At 42.8% G+C, this 22,881-nt stretch overlaps 1 protein-coding gene across 1 annotated transcript in view; it reads left to right on the top strand.

The window, feature by feature from the left end:
* The first annotated feature begins 740 nt into the window (after positions 1-740).
* The window catches only part of ISM1 (isthmin 1), an 82,626-nt gene continuing 60,485 nt past the window's right edge, over positions 741-22,881 (top strand). Inside the window, exon 1 of the mRNA XM_039479818.2 lies at positions 741-2,316. Coding sequence (XP_039335752.1) covers positions 2,179-2,316 — 138 coding nt within the window. The 5' untranslated portion in view covers positions 741-2,178. The remainder of the gene's footprint in view (positions 2,317-22,881) is intronic.

Raw genomic sequence — 22,881 nt, 5'->3', positions numbered from 1 at the left:
TAGTTATTGGCATTTTAGAGCCTGGAGATAGAAATAAGATGTCTGAAAGGCCAGCTGCCTAAAAATCCAAAGCAAGCACCCCTCCAAACATCTCCCCTCCTCCCCCGCACATCCCCCCAAAAAATACTGAAAAGGAAAAAATATAGCAGGCTCTATAAGCAGCTGCCAATTTATTAATAAGATGCTGAAGCTAGTTAGAATTTTAAAGATGCTTTAGGCATCTTTAAAGAGCCATCACGTCCCTTCCTCTCCCTGGCACAAATAAACCCAGCCAGCAGACCCTTCATTAACCACCGCTGTTTAAATTCTGCAAAGTACGCAGTGACCGGAGGAACTTTCGGAACGGTGCAAGGGTTTGGTTTGTCTTAATTTGGGTAATACTTGGTTGAGATGCCTTGCGTGAACTCAAAAGTATTTAAATTAATAATCTTACATCAATTTCTAGGACTCGGAGGAGGAAGGTAGGAAATTGGGGAGGAGAGAAGGGAGGCGTGCCGGCAAGAAAGTGTTGCTTATTTACTTAATTTCATTCACCAAGGGAGAATTCGGAGGACCCCTCCCGGAGGCACTAGGGTACCGGACGCGGGAAGAGCTAGGAAATGTGTGAAGTGGATGTGTGAGAACACGGGACTAGGGCTTGGCTCTCTGGGAGAAAAGGGCTGGACTGTGCAGGGGAGGAGGAATGCGCGAACCGGTAGGAGGCGGGGAAGCGCACTATAAAAGGCCCGGCAGTACTGAGCGTCCGCTACTCCGAGCCACTTCTGTAAGGCGGGAGCGGGAGCAAGACCTAGGAGCGAAGCGTGCGGTGCCCCTGCCCAACCCAGTCCGCTCTAGCATCCGACGCCAGGACTTCGCGCCCTCAGCTCCACCACCGAGCCCTTTCATTTGCCAACTGCCGCCTGCAGGCATGAGCCGCACGCGGGAGCCCAAGACTGCAGAGCGGTCATGAGGCGGCGGCCCGGGATTCACGGCTCCGCAACGCCAGCCCCCAAATACGCTCTGGGCGCGGCACCTCCGGGATGAGACCCCAGACGCAAGACCGCTGGAGCTGAGATTGACTCCCAGTTCCTGAGAGCCTAAGCCGCTGGCACTGCGCCTCTGCAGCTTCTACACCTGCGCCCCTGACCAGACAGACGCCCAACAAGTCGAACTCCCCTTTCTTCCCAGGCTCTCCCGGACGCCGCGGACGCGCCAACAGCCGTGCCCAGCGAGCGGGCGGCCCAGCAAGTGTCAAGACCCTTCGGGAGCCACACTTTGTCACTCTTCCCTTCCCCAGACTGCTTCAGGCAGGGACACCTGAGTTGTCCGGCGCCCCCTCCGTTTTCCATCACTGCAACTCCAGCTCCACTTTGCCAATAAAGGTTTCTAAACCAGCCCCAAGCCTCCGTGCGCACAAGGACTCTACCCGCGCCCGCCACAGCGACCTCGGCAGCGGGCACTCACTACAGCCCGGCAGGCGGACGCAGACGCCAGGGCTCCCCGGCTACCTCCAAACAGTGACAACCCCGGCGTGCCTGGGGCCCCCTCTGGAACCAGCCATCCCAAGACTCTGTGTGCGGGGCGGCGCGGCAGGCGGCCCCGAGGAGCGCGGAGAGGAGTGGAAGCCGCTTGCTGCGTGAGTGGCTCCGGGCGGCGAGGGCGGGGGAGCCAAGCGTGGAGGTAACTCCCGGCCGCAGTTGAAGCCCTCCTCCTCCTCCTTCTCCTCCTCCTCCTCCTCCCCGCGCTCCTCTGGCGGCCGCTCCCGCCCCAGCTGCGGCGCCGCGGCCACATCTGGGGCGCCCATGTGCGCTCGGGGGCTCGGCTGCGCCCGCCCCGCCGCCGACCCCGCAGCCCCCTGCCCGCAGTGTGGCCTCCGGCCTGGCCCGGGTCCCGGACAGCCCCGGGACCCCGTCCCCGCCGCCGCCGCCGCCGGGCAGCGCCGGGGTTTGCTCCGCTGCCGACTTGGACACCCCCGGCCTCGCGGTGGCTCCGCCGTGGTGCGGCGGCGACGGCGGCGGCGGCTCCTGCTCCCCAGGCCCCGAGCGCCCCGCCGCGCCAGGCGCCAGCCCCGCGGGCCCGGGAAGCGGGGCCCCGGCTGGGGCCGAGGCGGGCGCAGCGCTGCCGGGCTCCCGGGCTCCTACTCCTCCCGCGGCGCCACCGCCCGCCGCGCCGGGTCCTAAAGTCGCGCGTCTCAAGAGGATGGTGCGCCTGGCGGCCGAGTTGCTGCTGCTGTTGGGGCTGCTGCTACTCACGCTGCACATCACGGTGCTGCGCGGCTCGGGAGCCGCCGACGGGTCTGAAGCGGCCACGGGCAACGCGAGCGGAGCTCAGCTGCAGGTGAGTGCGCCGCCGGAGAGGGGCGTGCGAGGCTGCGGGGACCGGGGACCGGGGGTGTGTGTGGTGGTGGGGCGGGGGGCGGTGCCGAGCCGGTGCCTGACGGATGCAAGGAGGCAGGTCTCTCGCCCCACCTAAGAGCGACTGTTTTGGCAGTGGGTTTGCCTGGGTCACGTGACTTAGGCGGAGGTGGAGCAAAGGCAAGTGCCGGGGAGGCTGCACGCGGCTGCAGGTCTGCCGGCTGCTCTTCTCCAGTTCTGTTTGTCTCGGGTCCGAGGAGGGGTTGGTGGGCAGGTGGGAGGGAGGGGGGTTTGGGATGAGAAGAGGAAGTGTGGAAAATGTGCTTGCTAGGGGTGCTGCCGGTCTTTCGTTGCCCTTCGGAGGCTGAGTAATATTACTTCAGGCTAGAGTGATGCAAGGAGACTGTAGGGATAGTATCCCTTAAGTCTTTGGAAGAAAGAACTCCGGGAGTCTGCCCCTTAAGGAAGCAAGACCAAAGGTCGGGACAAAATTTCCCAAAGAGAATAAATAGCCAGGCACCCCCTCCTCAGTCTTAGGATTCCCTTGCCTCCAGTTCCCCCTTGGTCATACGGAGGGTGCAGAGTCAAGGCACCCATAGTAATTTGGACTGGGGTTACCTGGCGTTTTTTAACTTGCAGCAAAGTCTTTCTTCTAAGGATCTCCCCCTTTGAAGGTTGCTTTAGCAGTGGGATTCTGTTTATCCGTTTCAGCTCCAGGGCAAGGGGAGTGCACGGTCAGACACAATGTGAGTTCTGGTTTCTGAATAGAGTTGCCCAGGGAGGCAATTTCTGCCGCTATCTTGGAAAGCGTCTTTCGGCCCGGCCACGATGGCTCTCACCTGTAATCCCAGCAATATGGAAGGCTGATGTGGATGGATCAGGAGGTCGAGAGATCGAGACCATCCTGGCAAACGTGGTAAAACCCTTTCTTTACTAAAAATACTATTAGCTGGGCGTGGTGCCACGTGCCTGTAGTCCCAGCTACTCGGGAGGCTGAGACAGGAGAATCGCTTGAATCCGGAGTCGGAGGTTACAGTGAACCAATATTGTGCTACTGCACTCCAGCCTGGGGACAGAGTGAGACTCTGTCTCAAAAAAAAAAAAAAAAAAAGAAAGCACCTTTCCTTGAGTTTAGGGGTGTGACAACTGTCAATTTGGAGCATAGACAAAAGTAAGCAGGGATTTTCCCGGGAAGCAGAGGGGATTCTCTGGCTCCTAAATCTCCTACTCAAACCAGGAGGGGTGTCTCACGCCTGTAATCCTAGCACTTTGGGAGGCGGAGGCGGGTGGATCACCTGAGGCCAGAAGTTTGAGACCAGCCTGGCCAACGTGGTCCCTCTCTACTAAAAATAGAAAAATTAGCCGGACATGGTGGCACACGTCTGTAGTCCCAGCTACCCCAGAGGCTGAGGCAGGAGAATTGTGCGGTTGCAGTGAGCTGAGATTGCACCACTGCACTACAGCCTGGACAATAAAGCAAGACTCAGTCTCAAAAAAACAAAAGAAATAATAGACATTATTCATTGTTCCCAAAGGACTTTATATTCATTATCTTTGCTAATTCACTTTTTACACCTTTACACAATCTGGTGCGAAAAACTACCGTAAAGAGAAAACTCCTGAAACACTTCCGTAGTGTTTGCTATGTGCCAGTTTTAAGTACTTTACACTTAATGCATTTAGAAAGTGCCTGGCCAAAGGGCGCTTTCTAAGATAGCAGCAGGAAATGCCTACCTGGGCAACTCTGTTCAGAAACCAGAACTCACTTCGTGTCTGATTGTCCACTACACCCTCCCCTTGCACTGGAGCTGAAATGGATAAACAGAATCCCACTGTTAAAACGACCTTCAAAGTCAGGCTGAGTTAAAATTTAACTCACTTAATTTAACCATGATCTTATGAGACATGGTACTGTTAATATAGCCCTTTACAGATGCAAAAACTTTAACAGTGAAGTTAAAAAACTTGCCAAAGTTCAGGCATTCCAAACTCTTAACTACACCAAATTTTGTCTCTACCAGGATAGACTAAAGCAAGGTGATCATTGCATGCAATTACAAAACCAAGAGTAGAAAAGTACACACCCCAAAGCTGAAATTTCTTTTAACTCTGGGACATTTCTAAAAATGTTCTAACTGTGTGGTCTCTCGTCTTCTCCTGTGGGTAAACAGTTACAGCGACAGACTGAGGGAATTTCTATGGGGAAGTTGAAGATGTCCCCATCCTGTAGACTGGGACACCCACCAATCTAACACTGGGATAATTCTTAATATCTGCAAGATTTCTGGAAGTTATATTTTATGCATGATGCTTTCTTTCCTCATGGACTCAGGGAAAGCCATGCAAATGATACTCTGTGGAAAAGTAAATTTGGCAGATTTCTTTATGAGGTGTTTGCTATCATTAGAATAACCTGGGGTTGGCCTTTTCCATTTGAACAGTAAGGTAATGAGAGAAGCAGCTGGGAAGTGGCAATTCTAAAAGGGAAGTGAACTGAATTCTCAAAAGGGGCTTTGGCTGAAGAACTGCCCTAAGAGGACAGAAGAAATGGGGGATTTAGAAAGAGTTAGCTCCTAGAAATATCTTGAGTCCAAGTAGCTGTTAATCCACCAACCACAGCTTTTCTTGTAATAGTGTTCGGTGATACTGTCCACTCGATGCACATACTTTTCCAAGCAGAATGATGAGTTTAGCAGTTTAGTTCATAATTTTGCTGTTTTGTAATTTGTTATTATAAAAGTTTTATACTCTTCCTGACCAAAGTTATTTCTTTGGCCCTCTGACTCTCCAAAGATATTATAAGTCAAATGAAGAATGTTCTGCCAGATGAGGAGGTCTGCAAAAGCCATTTATTAGTCTGTCGTTTTCAGGCCCCAGGAATTGAATTTGCTAGTAGCAGGTGTATTTGAAGACAAAACTGTGGACACTGTATTCTTTCTTTTTACCAGACATTTTAAACCCAAGTCTTAAGTGTTTATCATTTAAATTTGTTGGTTCTATGCTATCCTGATCTGCTAAAATCCTCCTTCATAATCAGAAAATTAATCTGTATATATTATTTTTATTGTTTTTGTTTCTGTGTGCAGCCTTCTGAAATATAAGGTTGACTTAGACAGAAATAGGCAATGGTGAATTTATTTACCAGAGTTGTAGTATGTTTGGATTCATTTAAAAAGGGATGCATTCTTATTTAAGGATATTTCAAGGACACCCAATAAAGTAGTAGTAAGGAAAACAACAATAATAGCTAAGATTTGTTAAGTGCCTTTTATGTGGCAGGTGTTCCTAGCACTTTACACATACTAGCTTTCTTAATCCTCACAAAAATCCCAGAATTAGGTACTATCATTATCCCTGTTTCAAATGGAGAAACTGAGGTTAGGTAATTTGCCCAAGGTTGCACAGCTAGAAGCTTCTTAATTTCTTTTTGTTCTTTTATAGTGGGGAACTATTTGAAGCATACCTCTATTGCAAGTTCTTGATAAAGTCATGCACTCAAGAGAAAGGCTTTTAACAGTTTACATTTTCAACTGTATCTTGACAGTCTTACTGTGTCAACTATGACATATGTATATATACATACATACACATTTTTGTATAAACTAACATGCTTTTGTTAGTTTCAGCATACTAGGGGTTACATTTTTCAACTCTTTGTATGACTGTCTCTCCTAGTATGCCCTAGTGTGCTCAAAACATTGATAGGTATGATATGAGGTGGCAGTAAAATGTTTTGAGCAATCTGTCTGTACTGGTTAACTGGTTGATGAAAATAAAAATGTTAGTCTTTGTACTGTTTTCAATATTTTTAAAATATCTAGTAAGAAATTAGACAACTGTCTGCAATAGCTGCATAAAAATGCATGGAAACATCAGCCTTTTTTGCTTTTGAATCTTGTCTCATTAGAATAAGTTTGTCTCATATTAATCAGATAGATTAGCTCTTTCATGCATCTTTAATTAAAGAGAAAACATAGATGGATATGGATATAGATAAACATATATAATAAAAGTAGTCTGGAAGACAAAATATAGAATCCATAGGCAATAATAGTACTAATAATGATATCTTCTTTGTCTGAAATTCAAATGATTGCCTTCCCACTAAATCTCAGTCAGTTTTAGAATCATAAATTTCTACCTATTAGCAGTAAGCCAGAACTCATTAAAGCAGTGAGATTTAAGCAAGTATTGTAAAAGTAATCAAATTGGTGTTTTATAATAACATTAAAGCAAACCAGACTCTGGAATGTAGTAAAATGTCTTTGTTCTCTATTTCCTATCATCTTTATGAGCACTTTCCATCTTTTATTTCTCTATTGCCTTCAATAAAACAGCTTAGCTTCTTGTATTCACTGCTTTGGATTTAAGAGTTCATCTGAGCCACTTATAGCAGTAGAAGCAAAAGCATAATTTATTTTTACTTAATAGAAGAAAGTCAACAGTCATTTGTGTTTCTTGTTTTGTGACTTGTCTGCTCATTTTGCAGTCAGGCTGATTATTCTTACTGGAATTTTTTTTTAATGATGGATAGTCGCCTCACACAGCTATTGCTGCAGAACAAGCCACCCTAAAATTTAGTGGCTTAACACAACCACCATTTTATTTCCTCATGAATTTGCATGTCAGCACTTTGCTTGGGCTCATGACAGCTGAGTGGTTCTTCTGGTGATTTCACCTGATACTACTCATGTAGCTGTGGCCATCTGCTGGCTTCCTATAGGCTAGGTGGTCCACAAAGACCTTACTCATTTGTATGATAGTTGGTGCTTGCTGTCATTTTGGTTCTCTCTCCATATAATTTCTCAGCCTCAAGGAGTCTAGCTCATATATCTTTACATGGTAGACTCAGAGCAGCAAGAGAATAAAAGTTGAAATTGCAAGACCTCTTGATTAGTTTGCACAGCATCATTTCAGCAGCATTCTATTAGCCAAACAAATCACATGGTTGCTTAGATTCTAGTGGACAGAAAATAAATTCCACTTCTTAATGGGAGGAGCAGCAAAGTCACATTAAAGAAGAACATGTGTACAGGGAGGAATCATAGCCATTTTTTTTTCATCTTCCTAATTTTTGATTTACATTTTTAGAATCCATAGTGCAATGACATGAAGTGTCCTTTTTGGTGACTGCATTTTTATCAAGGTGAAATTCTTTATCTCTTTTATTGCCTTTTGTCTTGAATACTTTTTTGTGTCATATTAATATTGCAATTTCTAGCTATAGCTACATTATCTTTGTTTATATATCAGTGAATTTAACCCATTTATATTTATTGTGATTATTGATAAATTAGAAATTTTTTTCATTTTGCTATTCTAAAATTTTTATTTATTTTTATTTTTCCTCCCCCATTCCCACCTTCAATTTATCTGTATGACCTTTGACAAGAGGGTTAGCCTCTCTATGTCTAGGTTTTCTCCTCTGTAAAATAGATATTAGTAACTATTTCCCAGCATTACTATAAAAATTAGAACATTGAATGCATGCTACATGCATTATTAGAGCTTGGCATTTAAGAATTTGATAAGTATTTATTAATTTATTTGAGCCAGAATCTCACTGTGTCACTTAGGCTGGAGTGCAGTGACAGAATCTCAGCTCACTGCAGTCTCCACCTCCCAGGCTCAAGTGATCCTCCCATCTCCGCCTCCCAAGTAGCTGGGACTACTGGTGCTCACCACCATGCCCAGCTAAGTTTTGTATTTTTTATAGAGACAGGGTTTCACCATGTTGCCCAGGAAGCTCTCAAACTCCTGGGCTCAAGCAATCTGTCTGCCTCAGCCTCCGAAAGTGTTAGGATTGCAGGCATGAGCCACCACACCTGGCCATTTGATAAGTATTTAAATATTACTTAGGTTTTTAAGAAAATTTTTATCAAGTTTTGAAGGTTATCTGTTCTATTTCTATTATATTTAACATTTTAACAAACATATTTCAACTAACACTTTTCTATCAATGCTGAGAATCAATCAGTATTTATAACCTAAACTCATCACATAAATGAGATTCTGACATGCTATTTCTCTGTCTTGTCTGTATGTTATCTCTAATTTTTTAAACTTCCGAAATTTTAGTGCTAGAATATTTCTTTTAATATCTCTTTTTTCTTTCTTTTCTTTTAGTATGCCTATCTTAGGAATCGGTTATTATCAGTTTTATTATGCTCCCAATAATTCTTTAGACAATTCTAAGATTTACTTATTTCTTTATCTGCTGCCACTACTGTCTTTAAAAAAATTTTTTTTAATTATTATTATTTTTTGGATGGAGTCTTGCTCTGTCACCCAGGCTGGAGTGTGGGAGTGCAGTGGGGCGATCTCAGCTCAGTACAACCTCCCTCTCCCAGCTTCAAGCAGTTCTCATGCCTAAGCCTCCCAAGTAGCTGGGATTACAGGCACTGACCACCATGCCCGGCTAATTTCTGTATTTTTAGTAGAGTTGGTGTTTCACCATGTTGGCCAGGCTGGTCTCAAACTCCTGACCTCGGGTGATCTGCCCGCCTCAGCCTCCCAAAATGCTGGGATTACGGGTGTGAGCCACCGTGCCCAGCCTGCTGCTGCTTCTTCAAAATCATACCTTCATCTTTTATTTTGCTAGAACATAGTTTCAAAATTTTTTTCAGAGAGAATTTATTAATTATAAACTCTGTGAGAACCTATATCTTTAGACATATCTTTGATTCTCAAAATTAAGTGCTGATTTGACAGTTGGCTGTCTTCTATCTTAATTCCCCCTCAGAATTTCAAGAATATGATTTTTTATGTCATCTCGTATTTCAGATGAAAGTCTATTACCATTTCTTTGTAGGTGACTTTTAAAAAACTTGACACTTTTATGATTCTTTCCGTTATTCATAATGTTTAGAAATTTTACCAGGTTGTGTTTAGATTCAGGGCTTTAGCTGTTAGTCCTGTTCAGCATATGGTGGACCCTTTCAATCTGAAGTCCCAACTTTGTCTCCAGCTTGAAAAAATTTCTTTAGTTATTTCTTTGCTATTTCCAATATCTCTGTACTCTTTTTCTGGAACTCCTGTTAGATATTGAAACAACATTAAGATTTCAAGGTCTGTCTTTCATGTCTCTTAATTTTTCTTCTCATACTTTTACTTCTGTTTTTTAATTGTATCTTAAGTCTTGAGGCATTTTTCTGGCTTTTTCAAACCCAGTGTCTTGTTAAAGAGTATTTCATTACTAAACTCTCATAGTAAACATCAAGTGCAAATGTCAGACGCAGCCACTCTGAAACCCAGGACTGAATGAAATAGCTCTTCCACTTCTGCCCTCAGCCTTTTCTCCTAACTTCTATAGCCTCTTTTCTCCCCTTCTTTTTTTCTTTTCTTTCCTTTTTCTTCCTTTTTTAAATCTTCCTTTCCTTTCTTCTTCCTTATCTTTCTTCTCTCTTCCATCTCTCTCTGCATTTTTAAAACCTTTTTTAAACCATATATAATTTACATACAATAAAATGGATTAATCTTTAGGGTTCCGTTGCATTTTTGACAGTTTTAAATGCCTCTATAGTTACCACCAAAATTAGGATATAGAACATTCCCCATCACCCCAGAAAGTCTTCCAGTTCACCACTGTAGGCAATTTACTCCTTCCAGAGGCAACCAATTTCTGGCTTCCATTACCATAGATTAGTTTTGCTTGTTCCAGACTTTCACATAAATAAAAATGTACTGTTGGCATTTTTCTGTGTGCCTGGCTTCTCTCATTAAACATAGTTTTTGAGATTCATTTATTTTGTGTATATCAGATTTCTCTCTTTTATTGCTAAGTGATAGTCGACTGTATAACTCTCACAATTTGTGTATTACACCATCAAAGGGCATTTGGTTTGTTTTCATTGCTTTGCATATTATGAGTAAGACAGTATTAAGATTCTTGCACAAGCCTTTCTCTGGACCTGTGTTTTCATTTCTTGTGAGTAAATATCTAGCAGTAAAACTGACATAGTCTCTGTCCTTGATATTATTGTGTAAATTCTTCTAAGGAAACTGACTTTTCAGAGATCTCACTTTCCTTTTCTCAGCTCTGTAGTGCTTCACTTTCAATTGGTTGCCACTTGTTTCATATCTACCAGAAATCCTCCTCTCTCTTCTGTAGTTGGCCCTTCTTTCAGCTTTTCACTTCTGTTGTGGATTGACTCATATTTCTTCTACCTCCTCCATGGAATTTATAAGTAGAAAAGAGGTAAATGCCACCTTGGTCAGCCACCTTGAACTGATGCACTACAATTCTATTTCTTAATTTTATTTTCCTTTATATAAACCAAAAGAAAATTCTGTCATTTGGGCTGTTCCTTTATTTATTCACTTCTACTCATAGTTTAAATGGCATTAATCTTTGAGGTTGGGGGGCATCCTCAGATGTCTATTCATTCAGTTAAGAAGAACATATTTTGGTTCTAAAGCCTCCAAAGCAAATAATCTCAATAACATTTTCTATATGTCATACAAGTGTTTTTTTTAACATCTCTTAATATCAGAACATTTTTCCTCTGATACGCCCATTAGATCCCTTATGCTACATGTTAATTTCATATTCATTTTTTTTTCTTCTCAGTGTTCATGAACAGGTGGCTGCTCTCTTTTCAAGAAAATTCTCCTGCAGAACTTGAAGATTATTATGTAATAGTTCCTTTGTCATCTCCAGATTCTGTCTCAGTTTCTTTAACTTGTCTTCATTAGTCTTATTTTAAAATACTTTAGTGCTTTCTGTGCTTCTATTATTTATCTCTCATCTTCTGAAAGCATCTTTCTTTTGCAACCCTTGGCTTAGGGTTTACAAATTTTACCCTTTACAAATGTTAAGATTTGTAAAAGAAAGGATGACAATGGAGCCCCTTTCCTCAATGACAGCTAAGGGTGTCCCTCTGACTCTACTAATTCCCCAAAAGACAAGAGATAATTTAGAGATGGGATGGGGGTGTCTGTTTAATGCCCAGATTTTTTTTTTTTTTTTTTTTTGAGATGGAGTTTTGCTCTTGTTACCCAGGCTGGAGTGCAATGGCACAGTCTCAGCTCACGGCAACCTCCGCCTCCTGGGTTCAGGCAATTCTCCTGCCTCAGCCTCCTGAGTAGCTGGGATTACAGGCACACACCACCATGCCCAGCTAATTTTTTTTTATTTTTTTAATTTTTTTAGTAGAGACGGGGTTTCACCATGTTGACCAGGATGGTCTCGATCTCTTGGCCTCATGATCCACCCGCCTTGGCCTCCCAAAGTGCTGGGATTACAGGCTTGAGCCACCACGCGCGGCCTTTTAATGCCCATATTATATGTAGTAAGTTCAAAGAAACAACAAAAGAATGTGTTTTAGAAAAAATGTATGTATATCTTATTTTACATCTGATTTAAAGCTTATACAATTTGTTTTTATAAAAATTATAAGAAACTGTGAACATAAATACATAAAACTTATTTCCTTCTGTGGCATATCAGTCAAGAGGTTAGATGAAGTCCAGTGCTGACAAAACTAATATGCTTATACCCATTGTTTCTCTTGGGACTAAGTACTCACTGCCCACTGTGGTCCCTGACTTGATAATGTACCCTTCTGGCTCTTTCTCTTCCCCTACTAGAGATTTCTGGGGTTATCTCTCAAATAAATTACTTGTTCTTTGTCTCAGGGTCTACTTCTGGGAAAACCCACACTAAATGAACCATACCCAACTGGTAGTCATGGTGATAATGGATACTCCTCTAGGTAGCAACAGTACAGGAAGTCTCCAGAAAGGTAACAGAGTAGAGTTTCCATGAGGCATCTGCTTGTTGTTATCATTAACAGTGAGGAAGTCTTTAGTCTCAGAGAGAGGTGCTGCAGCCAGCAACAGGATCAGGCTACCCCATGCCCTCCCGGAGCAGTTGGGAAGAAGGAAATTTCCAGAATTGCAGAGATGGGCTACAAAGGTCATGCCTATGCAAAGCCTACAAATTCCTTTGTTTGGTCATCTAACAGGTCCTTTTTTTTCTGAGAAGCTGATCCCATGGTTCTTTACTGTTTTAGGTGGGAAGATGAGTGACAATGGGAAGGCCTCAGAGATATGTGGGATGGTCATCAAATGCCTGAAATAAGCAGAGGCCAAGGTGCCTTGATACAGATAGCTTAGCATCAACTCCCTAAGCACAGACCAGCATGTGTCCCTGGAAAGTTATTTTTGTAAACTGAGTAGAAGCGAAAACAGTAGGTTAACTACCCCTTCTTCCTGTTGGCCTGACTCATGCACATTTTAGTAAACCCAGTCATCTTGCACAGAGTACTCTCTATGGCTGACATATCTCCAGTAGACAGCAACACCCACATTCTTCGTGTAAGAGATAGTACTGCGAGGTTCATTGAATAGAAGAGTTCTGTCTCTAAGTTTGGGTCTCTGGGCGGCCAGATTTGTAGTTTTGAGTACCACAATCACCAGATAATCAAGATCAGTGACGTGGAAAAAATCAGGTAGACTTTGAATGTGGTGGGTCAGGCCTTATACTCTGGACACCACTTATCTATTTTCAAAAATAACAAGGTATGGCCAAAATCTATATGAAGAATGCAGAGAAGCTGGAAATGGTCATAGCCCACCTCAGTGTTAACTTCAGCTGGAATTGGTCACAGCCCACCCCAGTGTTAACTTCCTGTGAGCATCCAGATAGAATATTTGAGCCAATGACAAAGAAACAAATAAACATGCATTGCCTCACAGGTAACCCTGTGAGATAGCAGTGAGGACAGGAGGAGAAGAGTGGCAGTCATTTTATTATCTTTTAAAATACAGCTTTTTGAAGTGCCATTGACAACTGATAAACTGTACATATTTAAATTTAAAAAATGGATAATACTGACGCCTGTAAAACTATCACCATAGTCAAGATGATGAATAAATCTACCACCAGAAAAGTTTCCTTGTGCTCCTCTGCGAGCTTCAGCAATCTCCAGGCAACCACTGATCTACCTTCTCACTGTAGATCAGTGTTGCATTTCCTAGACTTTTGTATAAGTGGAATACAGAATGCATAGCATTGCATGATATGGTTTCTTTGCTCGCCATAATAATTTTGAGATTCATTCGTGTTGTTTTATGCATGGAGAATTTGTTCCTTTTTATTACCAATTAATATTCTATTGTGTGGATATACCATAATATGCTTATCCGTTGATCCATTTTGGTTATTTCCTATTTGGCAACTATTAAAGATGCTGTGAACATTTGCTTTCATTTCTCTTGGGTGAATACTTTGGAGCTGAATAGTTGGATCATATAGCAGTTGTATGTTTAGCTTATTAAGAAATTGTGGAAATCTTTTTGGTACACTCCCATAAAGTGTTAGAATCGGCAACAACCCAGGTACTTCCTTGGAAAACTTTATAGAATTTGAAGGTTGAATCCCAAAATGATATTTTTCTATAGTTAAAATGTAAGTGTATGAACTACATTATATCCTGAAATACTGAAGGAAGGAGTTCAGATACTGTCTCCTTGGAAAGATGTCTCCTTTCTTTTCAGAATGCCCAAAGTAATCTCATTGGTGTCGATTCTCCAAGTGATGGTGATGACATTAATTGCAGTGACCATCATCATAGTGCAGGTTGTGAAATGAAAATTAGATGCTGGACCAAAAAAAAAAAAAAAAAAAAAAGAGAGAGAAAAGGTTAGAAAAGTGTCCCAGAAGAAAACTCTACTTCTCCCATGTCCTGCTGTCTGATATTTCTTGACTCTCTTGTCCCCATTCCTTGTCCCCATGGGTGGAAATTAAGAAAACCAGAAATGGATTTTGTATCTCCTGCCTGGGGCCTCAATTACATTGTGACATAGAAACTCAGCATGGATTTTCAGCTCAAAATGAATTGGAAGCCAAGTTTATTGCTGGGAATCTTCAAAATTTCAGAGAGTAGAAACAGCAAAAATAAAAAGGGAGATCCCATTTACATGTTCCTAATTCTTAGCCCAAGAAATGAGTTGAGGAAATTCTGACTTTCTGGCTACACAGGACATAAGAGAATACAGATTGTTAGTGACTCACATAGGATTCTCATTATGAGGGCAAATGTCATTCCCTTACACATAAGGTAACCCATCCATTGCCCAAATGTTCACTAGCTACGTTCATGGCCCAGAGATACAGACAAGAAGCTCAAAATGGTTTTTCAGCCCTTGCACCCAGAATGCGGTCTACAGACCACCAGCATTAGCATCTCCTGAAAGCTTGTTAGAAAATAAGAGTATTAAGCCCTGCCTAGAATGACTGCATCAGAATCTGAATTTTTTAAATGTTTGTTTATGTATATTTAGGGGGTAGAGATTTCTTACGTGTGTATATTGTGTAGTAGTGAAGTCTGGGCTTTTAGTGTACTCATCACCTCAGTAATGAACATTGTACCCAATGAGTAATTTTTCAGGACTCCCACATTTTGGAGTCCCCAACGTCTGATTCCTCTTTGTGTATGCCCATTGTTTAGCCCCCACTTATAAGGCAGAACATGTGATATTCGACTTTCTGTTTCTGAGTTATTTCACTTAGCATAATGGCCTCTGGTACCAGCCATGTTGCTGCAAGAGACATGATCTCATTCTTTTTTATGTCAGAGTAGTATTCCATGGTACATTTCTTTATCCAATCTTCCACTGGAGGACACTTAGGTTAATTCCACGTTTTTGCTATTGTGAGTAGTACTGTGGTAAACAGATGAGTGCAGGTATCTTTCTGATACATTGCTTTCTTTCCTTTTGGATATATACTCAACAGTGGGATTGCTGAATTGAATAGTAGTTCTATTTGGGGTTCTTTGAGAAACTTCCATAATGTTTTCTATAAAGGTTATGCTTATTTACATTCCCATCAACAGTGTATAAGTGTGCCCTTTTATCCATGTCCTCAGCAACATCTGTTGTTTTTAGACGTTTTAATAATAGCCATTCTGACTTGTGTAAAATGGTATCTCATTGTGGTTTTAATTTTTATTTTCCTGATGATTACTGGTGTAAAGCATTTTCTCATATATTTGTTGTCCTCTTGTATGTTTTCTTTTTAATAATGTCTGTTCGTGTCCTTTGTCCACTTTTTAACGAGGTAATTTGATTTTTTCTTGCTGAGTTGTTTGAGTTCTTTGTGGATTCTGGATTTTAGCCCTTTGTCAGATGCATAGTGTGCAAATCTTTTTTCCTGAAGAATCTGTATTTTGACAAGGTCCCCAGGTTAATCGTATGCAGGTCATGGTTTGAGAAACACTGGTCTACATGTATGCTTTTCTTGCAAGTTACAGGTCCTAGAAAGCACTTAATTCAGGTCTTGTGTTATCTAGCTATTGCCTAATAATGCTGTAGGACAACTACTCTAAAACTCAGTGGCCTGCAATAATAAGCATGTACTGTCACACCAATGGGTCTGTGGGTCAGCTGAGGTTCAGTAGATCTAGGCAGAGCATGGCTCTAAGCTATGGATTGGGTCTAAGTTTACGCCATGGGTCTCCCATTCTTTTGTGACCAGCAGGCTACCTACCACACATTTCTCTCATGGTGATGGGATTACACCTGGGTCATATCTGTTACCATTCCATCAGCCAAAACAAGTCACAAGATCCAACAGACTAGCCAACAAGGGGCCATGGGCTTTGGAATTGCTTCGATTCCAGTTCTGCTCCTCAGTTAAGTCTCTGCCTTTAAGCAAAATCCTTACACTTCTCTACGTCTCTGTGTCCCATTCAGTAAAACGGGATAAGAATAGCTTCATCGCCATTGCTGTGTTGAGAAGCAGCTCAGTCTGGCTCTGGGGCCAGAGTCAGGCCAAGAGGAAGAGTGAGTCCCAGAGAGCCTACTGCTGAGAAGTTAGAGCTAGAGAAAGTTCCCACATGTCACCCTGTGGGTTGCTCTGGCAGCACAGGATTCAGCCCCCACCAAGGGTTGTTTCTGAGTCAAGAAATACATGCCCATCTCTTTCCATCTTTTTTTCTGAATGGTCACCCTTGTCACTGCTTACAAATGTTGTGCTACGTGGTAGGAACTGTGCCTGCAAATACGTTATTCATCACTCGTGGGGCTTGGAAAATTTAAGCCTGTGACCACTTTCCCTGATGAAAGGGCACCATTTCCTACCTTCCTTCCCCAGACGCAACAAGAGAAACAGGACATACCTGGGGACAGGAGTTCCACAGGCTCTGTGCATTGTATATTGTACTTTTTTTTTTTTTTTTGAGACAGTCTCGCTCTGTCACCCAGCCTGGAGTGCAGTGGCGTGATCTTGGCTCACTGCAACCTCCGCCTCCCAGGTTCAAGCAATTCTGCCTCAACCTCCCCAGTAGCTAGGATTACAGGTGCCTACCACCATGCCTACCGAAGTTTTGTATTTTTAGTAGAGATGGGGTTTCACCATGTTGGCCAGGCTGGTCTTGAACTCCTGGCCTCTGGTGATCCGCCTGCCAAGGCCTCTCAGAGTGCTGGATTATAGGCATGAACTCCTGCGCCCAGCTTTATTGTACTTCTTAATTACTGTTGCTGGCCAGAAGAGTTTCTTTCTTGTGACTAATCAGATTTTCCTTTTTCTCAGTGTGTCACAACAACTCATAGTTGTGTTTCCCTCATAGTCTTCTGGGAAACAGGCAGTTAGGGTTTTTAGATCTTTCTTCTACCTGAGAGTGTATCATATCTTCTTTTTTAGTTATAATATTATCTTGCTGATATTGAATCAGCTTGTGGGCCACTCTGGTTCCAGATCTTTTTCTGTCATACTTTTCATGTCCCTGATTTCCCTGTGTTCCCAGTGGAGTTTATCCTTTGTTTTGTTTTTCATAGACCGTGTCTGTAGTTTATGTAGCACAACCTCTTCAAACGCATCATATTTCAGATGTGCTCTATAGTATCCTCTCTCTTCTCTCTTTACACCCCAGAGTTTGAGTTGGGACCAGTCTCATTCCAGCTGTCTTAATAATGTATGCATTTTGTGGTGATCACAGAATTCAGCACTAGTTGAACAGATAACTGAAATAGAAGAAAAAGAAAACTTTTTAAAAATGTATACTACCAAAATGGCAAAAAGGAAAACCAAAACCCAATGGTATCAAGTGGTGGTGAGAAGGCAGAACAACCAGTGGGAGTATGAATTGACATAAACAGTCTAGAAAACTGTTTTTCCAAAGTTAACTGCTGAACCATTTCACTGGGACTAAGACGGGGAACAAAAAGAAGTTTAATTGGACTTACAGTTTCACATGGCTGAGGAGGCCTCAGAATCATGGCAGGAGGCAAAGGGCTCTTCTTACATGGCAGCAGCAAGAGAAAATGAGGAAGAAGCAAAAGCAGCAACCCCTGGTAAACCCATCAGATCTCATGAGACTTACTCACCATCATGAGAATAGCACAAGAAAGACCGCCCCCCCATAATTCAATTACCTCCCTCTGGGTCCCTTCCACAACACGTGGGAATTCTGGGAGATGCAATTCAGTTGAGATATGAATAAGGACACAGCCAAACCATATCATTCCTCCCCTGGCCCCTCCAAATCTCTTGTCCTCACATTTCAAAACCAATCATGCCTTCCCAACAGTCCCCCAGAGTCTTAATTTATTTCAGAATTAAGCCAAAAGTCCACAGTCCAAAGTCTCATCTGAGACAAGGCAAGTCGCTTCCACCTGCAAGCCTGTAAAATCAAAAGCAAGCTAGTTTCTTCCTGGATATGATGGCAGTACAGTTATTGGATAAATATAACCGTTCCAAATGGGAGAAATTGGCCAAAACAAAGGGGTTACAGGCCCCATGAAAGTCTGAAATCCAGCAGGGCAGTCAAATTTTAAAGCTCCAAAATGATCTCCTTTGACTCCAGGTCTCACACCCAGGTCACGCTATGTAAGAAGTGGGTTCCCATGATCTGGGTCAGCTCTGCCCCTGTGGCTTTGCAGGTACAGCCTCCTTCCAGCTGCTTTCAGGGGCTGCTGTTTAGTGTCTATGGCTTTTCCAGGCTCGTGGTGCAGTGCAAGCTCTTGATAGATCTACCATTCTAGGATCTGGAAGGTGGTGGCCCTCTTCTCAGAGCTCTACTAGGCAGTGCCTTAATAGGGACTCTCTGTGGGGGCCCCGACCCCACATTTCCCTTCTGCACTGCCCTAGCAGAGGTTCTCCATGAGGACCCTGCCCCTGCAGCACACGTAAAGTCCCTCCCATAACACATGAGAATTCTGGGTGATACAATTCAGTCAAGATTTGAATGGAGATGCAGCCAGCGTATCAACATGCCACTGACCCAGCAATTCCACCTGGGTATGTGCCCAACAGAAATCTATTCACTAATGCACTCAAAGATCTCAAAACGAATGTTGATAGCAGCACTGTTTAAAATGGCCCCAACCTGGAAACAACCCGAATGCCATCAGCAGAATGGATAGTAAGGTAGTTAAGTGTATACAGTGGGAATGAACAAATGACCACTACAGGCAACATGCACAATTTCACAGATGTAATGTTGAGTGAAGGAAGCCAGGCACAGTATTGTTTATGTAAAATTCAAAACCAGGAAAAAGGATTCTGTTTACGTAAAATTCAAAACCAGGAACAAGGGATATGTGCTGTTAGGAGAGAGTTACCCTTGTCAAAGAAGTGATGAAAAGGGAGTCCAAGGAGGGCAGGTAGGGCGCTGGTAATGCTCTGCCTCTTGATCTAGGCGTTGGTTACATAGGCGTTTTCAGGTTGTGAAATCTCATTGAGCTGTAGAGTTATGTATATATTTCTGTAGGAATATCATACTTAAAAAAAAAAATAAAGAATGCGGCAGGCAGGGTAAATGGTGTAGAAGAGATGGCTGGTTTTCACTGAGAAAGATAACTCACAGCCCTGGAGTTCACTCTCTGGGCTCCCTGATTGAGTGCTAGCACACAGATTGTTCTCCAAATTGGAATGAATGCAGACTAGTTTCAGTATTAGGGGGGTGCTCCTCTGCCTCAGGGCCCAGTGCCATTGTTACAACATCAAAGACCAACTGCTGGCTAAGATGCGGTCCATATGAAAAGAGTGACCAGCAAATTTACTGCTTGACTCCATTCCTTTTAAAAGGAACTGGCTCCATGGCCCTCCTTCGAAGCTCGATTATAGACATATATCTTCTTTATAGGATATCATGTGCAATAAAGAGGAACAATAACTGAAAATTAAAAAAAAAATCTTTGAGAGCACTGTGAGAGGGACATTCCATTTAATAAACATCACTGTGGTTACATTGCCCAAACATTCACAGAAGTTCAGCCATGGGCCTGAGAACCATCTACTGGACATGGCGACTTTTGGGAACTAATTCAAATCATATTTTTATGCTCCAGCATAAAAATTTTTATGCTGGAGCATATTTTTACGCTCCAGCATAAAAATTCTTAAGAATGTCGTTAATGAGAGGCAATCTACTTCAAACCAGAGAACCACCTCACTGAAGTCAGGCAAAATGACAAAATTCATAGCCCATTACTCATGAACTTATTTGGAGCTGCCCTTCAGTGAAGTAAACATTTTTTAAGGGTTGAGGACAAAGTAAACTCCTGGATCAGTTATACGTAGTTCCCTAATCCTCACACGGACATCACTCCACGTAATTCCAGTGTGAAAATCTCATAGACTTATTAGCATTTCCAGATACTACATCTCAACTAGAAAACAGCAAAGTTGTTTCTATGCCTATCCGAAAATGAAGAATTTATTAACTTTCCAAGAGAGAAGAAAGTAAAATTACTTGTAACACACAGGATGTTTTTGGCCTCATATGGAGTCTGTTCCACGTGGAGGAGAAAGTCACATCTACAATCAAAATGACCAGCCTGCTCAAAACTGACCAATCCAGAATAATCCTTTCAAATTCACTCATGATAGCAGTTGATCAGCTCCTAGGGGATACAGCGTTCTAAAGAGTGGCCAATAAAATACCAACTCTAGGATATTCTGTTATTAAAGCACAAAATGAAATAAAAGATTCACAAAATGTCAAAAAAAAAAAAAAAAAAAAAAAAAGAGTGGCCAAGTCATCCACTTCTGTTTAACCCATTATGCCTGAAAAGGTTTAGCTCTCCACACTTTGCTGGAAAAAGGCTAACAATTGAGTGCATCCTTCCCTCCCTGCTCCCCTCACTGGTACATTCAGGAAGACACAAACTGGGTTTGACAACTGGGAGCTCCTTACTGAGAATGTCAAGTGTGATGGCAGCACAACACACAATTCTGAAAACATCATGAAATGAGATAAATCTGGGGAATCCACATCAACTAGAAGAAAACTGGAAACATTTGAAGAGGCCTTGGGATCACAAAGAGAGTGAGTCTAAACATTGAAGAGCAGGTATTAAATAGAAATAATGAAAGGCAGGTTCTACGGAAAATATCTGTGGCAGACAAGATATTCAAAGTTCTGTTCCAGGTTCTCCCCGGGGATTCATTGCCCTAAAATTCTGTCCAGTGTGGTTCTCTCATGCCCCACAATGGTTCTTTCACGGCTTATTCTCCAAGGCCAGAATTAATGCTAAGATCTGGACTAACCCAATAATGGACATAAATGGCCTTGGCCTTAAATTTTCGGGGGTCTAGCTTCAGGCTCCTCCCTGAGACCTGAAAAGGTTTTTACTTACTAATTTCATCTTAAGGTGAATGCTAGTGGGAGGATTATTGTGGTATGTCCCCAGAAGGTTCTGTGTCTCGGTCCTTGAAATCTAAGTGAAGTACCTTTTGTGCCACCAGTTTACGTGGGCACATGACAGGCACTCACATACACAAGGGTCACTGCATGTGGCTATAGGAGTGCATGCTGCTCTGCTCACTGGATTGGACTGGGGCTTCATTTGTGCCCCAACCTGCCTCCACTTCCTGAGGAGGCACTCTGCTTAGAAGGCAGGTTGCAGACACTCACCAAATTCTACAAGGTTGTTGTTGGCAAGAAAGCCAAGCCCCAATGTCTCATTTAATTGACAAAGAATCTAAAACTTGGAGAAATTAAAAGATTTAGCTAAGACCATACCATTCATTCATCCTATAGCCAGTACCAGACTCCAAGGCAAGTCATCTTTCATGAAGCCACACAATCCCCCATTGCTGAACATCTGTAAAAGTTCTGATAGCCGTGCTTAACTGAGGAGAATTGGAGTAAAGGTACAGCTAAAGTGTCGGGATCCAGCTACATGACAGTTGCTATTAGGTTGTAACAGGAGCAGAAAGGTAATTAAATGGATGTGAATTGTCTCTTTTGTTTAATATACAAACAAATTGCAGTCAGGCAAATGAAATAATGTACATTTAAGCACTGAGCACTGCCCAGCCACATAGTTAGCATTCTACAATTCCATTCATTCATTCATTCATTCAGCACTTTCATGTTGCATATGGCTGTGATGAGCAGATATTGTCCAAGACACTGGAGGTTCAATCGAGAACAAGCTTATGTTCTAGAAAGAAAACTGATAATAATTGATTCATAAAAAATTATAGATTGTGATAGGCACTTAGCAGGGAAAGATAGTGAATAACTGGGAGTTCCTACCAATAGAGGGTGGTCAAGGAAGGACTTGCTGGAAAAGTGACACTTGAGTCCTGAGCTAGGGGATAGAAGGACCAGCTCTGCAAAGAACCTGGGAGAGCCAGTCAGGCAGAAGGAATCACAAACACCAAAGCCTTGAAGTCGGAAAGACTTTGGCATGACTAAGGGATGGAAAAGGGACTGGGGAACAGTGTGTAAGGAAGAAAGTGGCCCATGAACTTGTAGAAAAAAAGCAAAGGCTTTGCAGGTCATGATAAAGAATATGGCTGTCCTAGGACTGGTGAGGAAGGAGCCATGGAAGAGATTCTGAATGATGGCTCCACCTCATCAGTGGGGAATGACAGGGAAGAACATAGATACGTTAGAAAATTTCATAATAATCCAGGTAAGAGGTGATGGGATGTGGACCAGCTAGAGAGGAGTGGGTGGATTCAAGACACATTTCTGAGCCAGAGCCAACAGGATGTGCTGGTGGATTGCATTTCAGAGTTAAGAAGTGAAGAATCAAAGACAGCTTCCAGCTTTACAAGGGTAGGTTCGTGTCAGTGGATTTATATGGGACATGTGGAATATGAGATATCTATGGGACATGTAAGTGAAGATAGTAGCAGGGAGGTTGTCAAGTGGACAGGGAGCTGAGAGTGAGGTGTCAAGACCAAAGTGGGAGGAAGAGAACCAAGAGGGGTGGTGTCACAGAAGCCAGGGAAGAAGAATGCCTTAAGGAGAGAGGACCTCTATCGAATGCTGCTGTGAATACAAAAAAAGATGAGAATAGAGAAGTGCTCATTCAACCCGGCAACACAGCCGTGGCTGGTGGCCTGAATGAGAGCAGTTGCAGGGGCATCATGGGAACAGACTCCAGTGTCTACTGGGTAAAGGAACAAATAGAAGGCGAGGAAATGGAGAGAGAATATATAGATAAGTCTTGCAAAAGTTTTACTGTGAAGGGGAGATGTATGAACATGTGGTCAAAGAAGAGTTTTTGGTTCATGTAAGGTTAGAGATACCAGGGCATCTGTGATGCTGAGCAGAATGATCCAATAGAAAGGGAAAGATCGATG

This window comes from Saimiri boliviensis, chromosome 9 (assembly GCF_048565385.1).
Source record: "Saimiri boliviensis isolate mSaiBol1 chromosome 9, mSaiBol1.pri, whole genome shotgun sequence".
In the NCBI taxonomy this organism is placed as follows: Eukaryota; Metazoa; Chordata; class Mammalia; order Primates; family Cebidae; genus Saimiri; species Saimiri boliviensis.
Note: the sequence above shows the minus strand (reverse complement) of the source record. Positions and strands in the feature narration are given on the sequence as shown.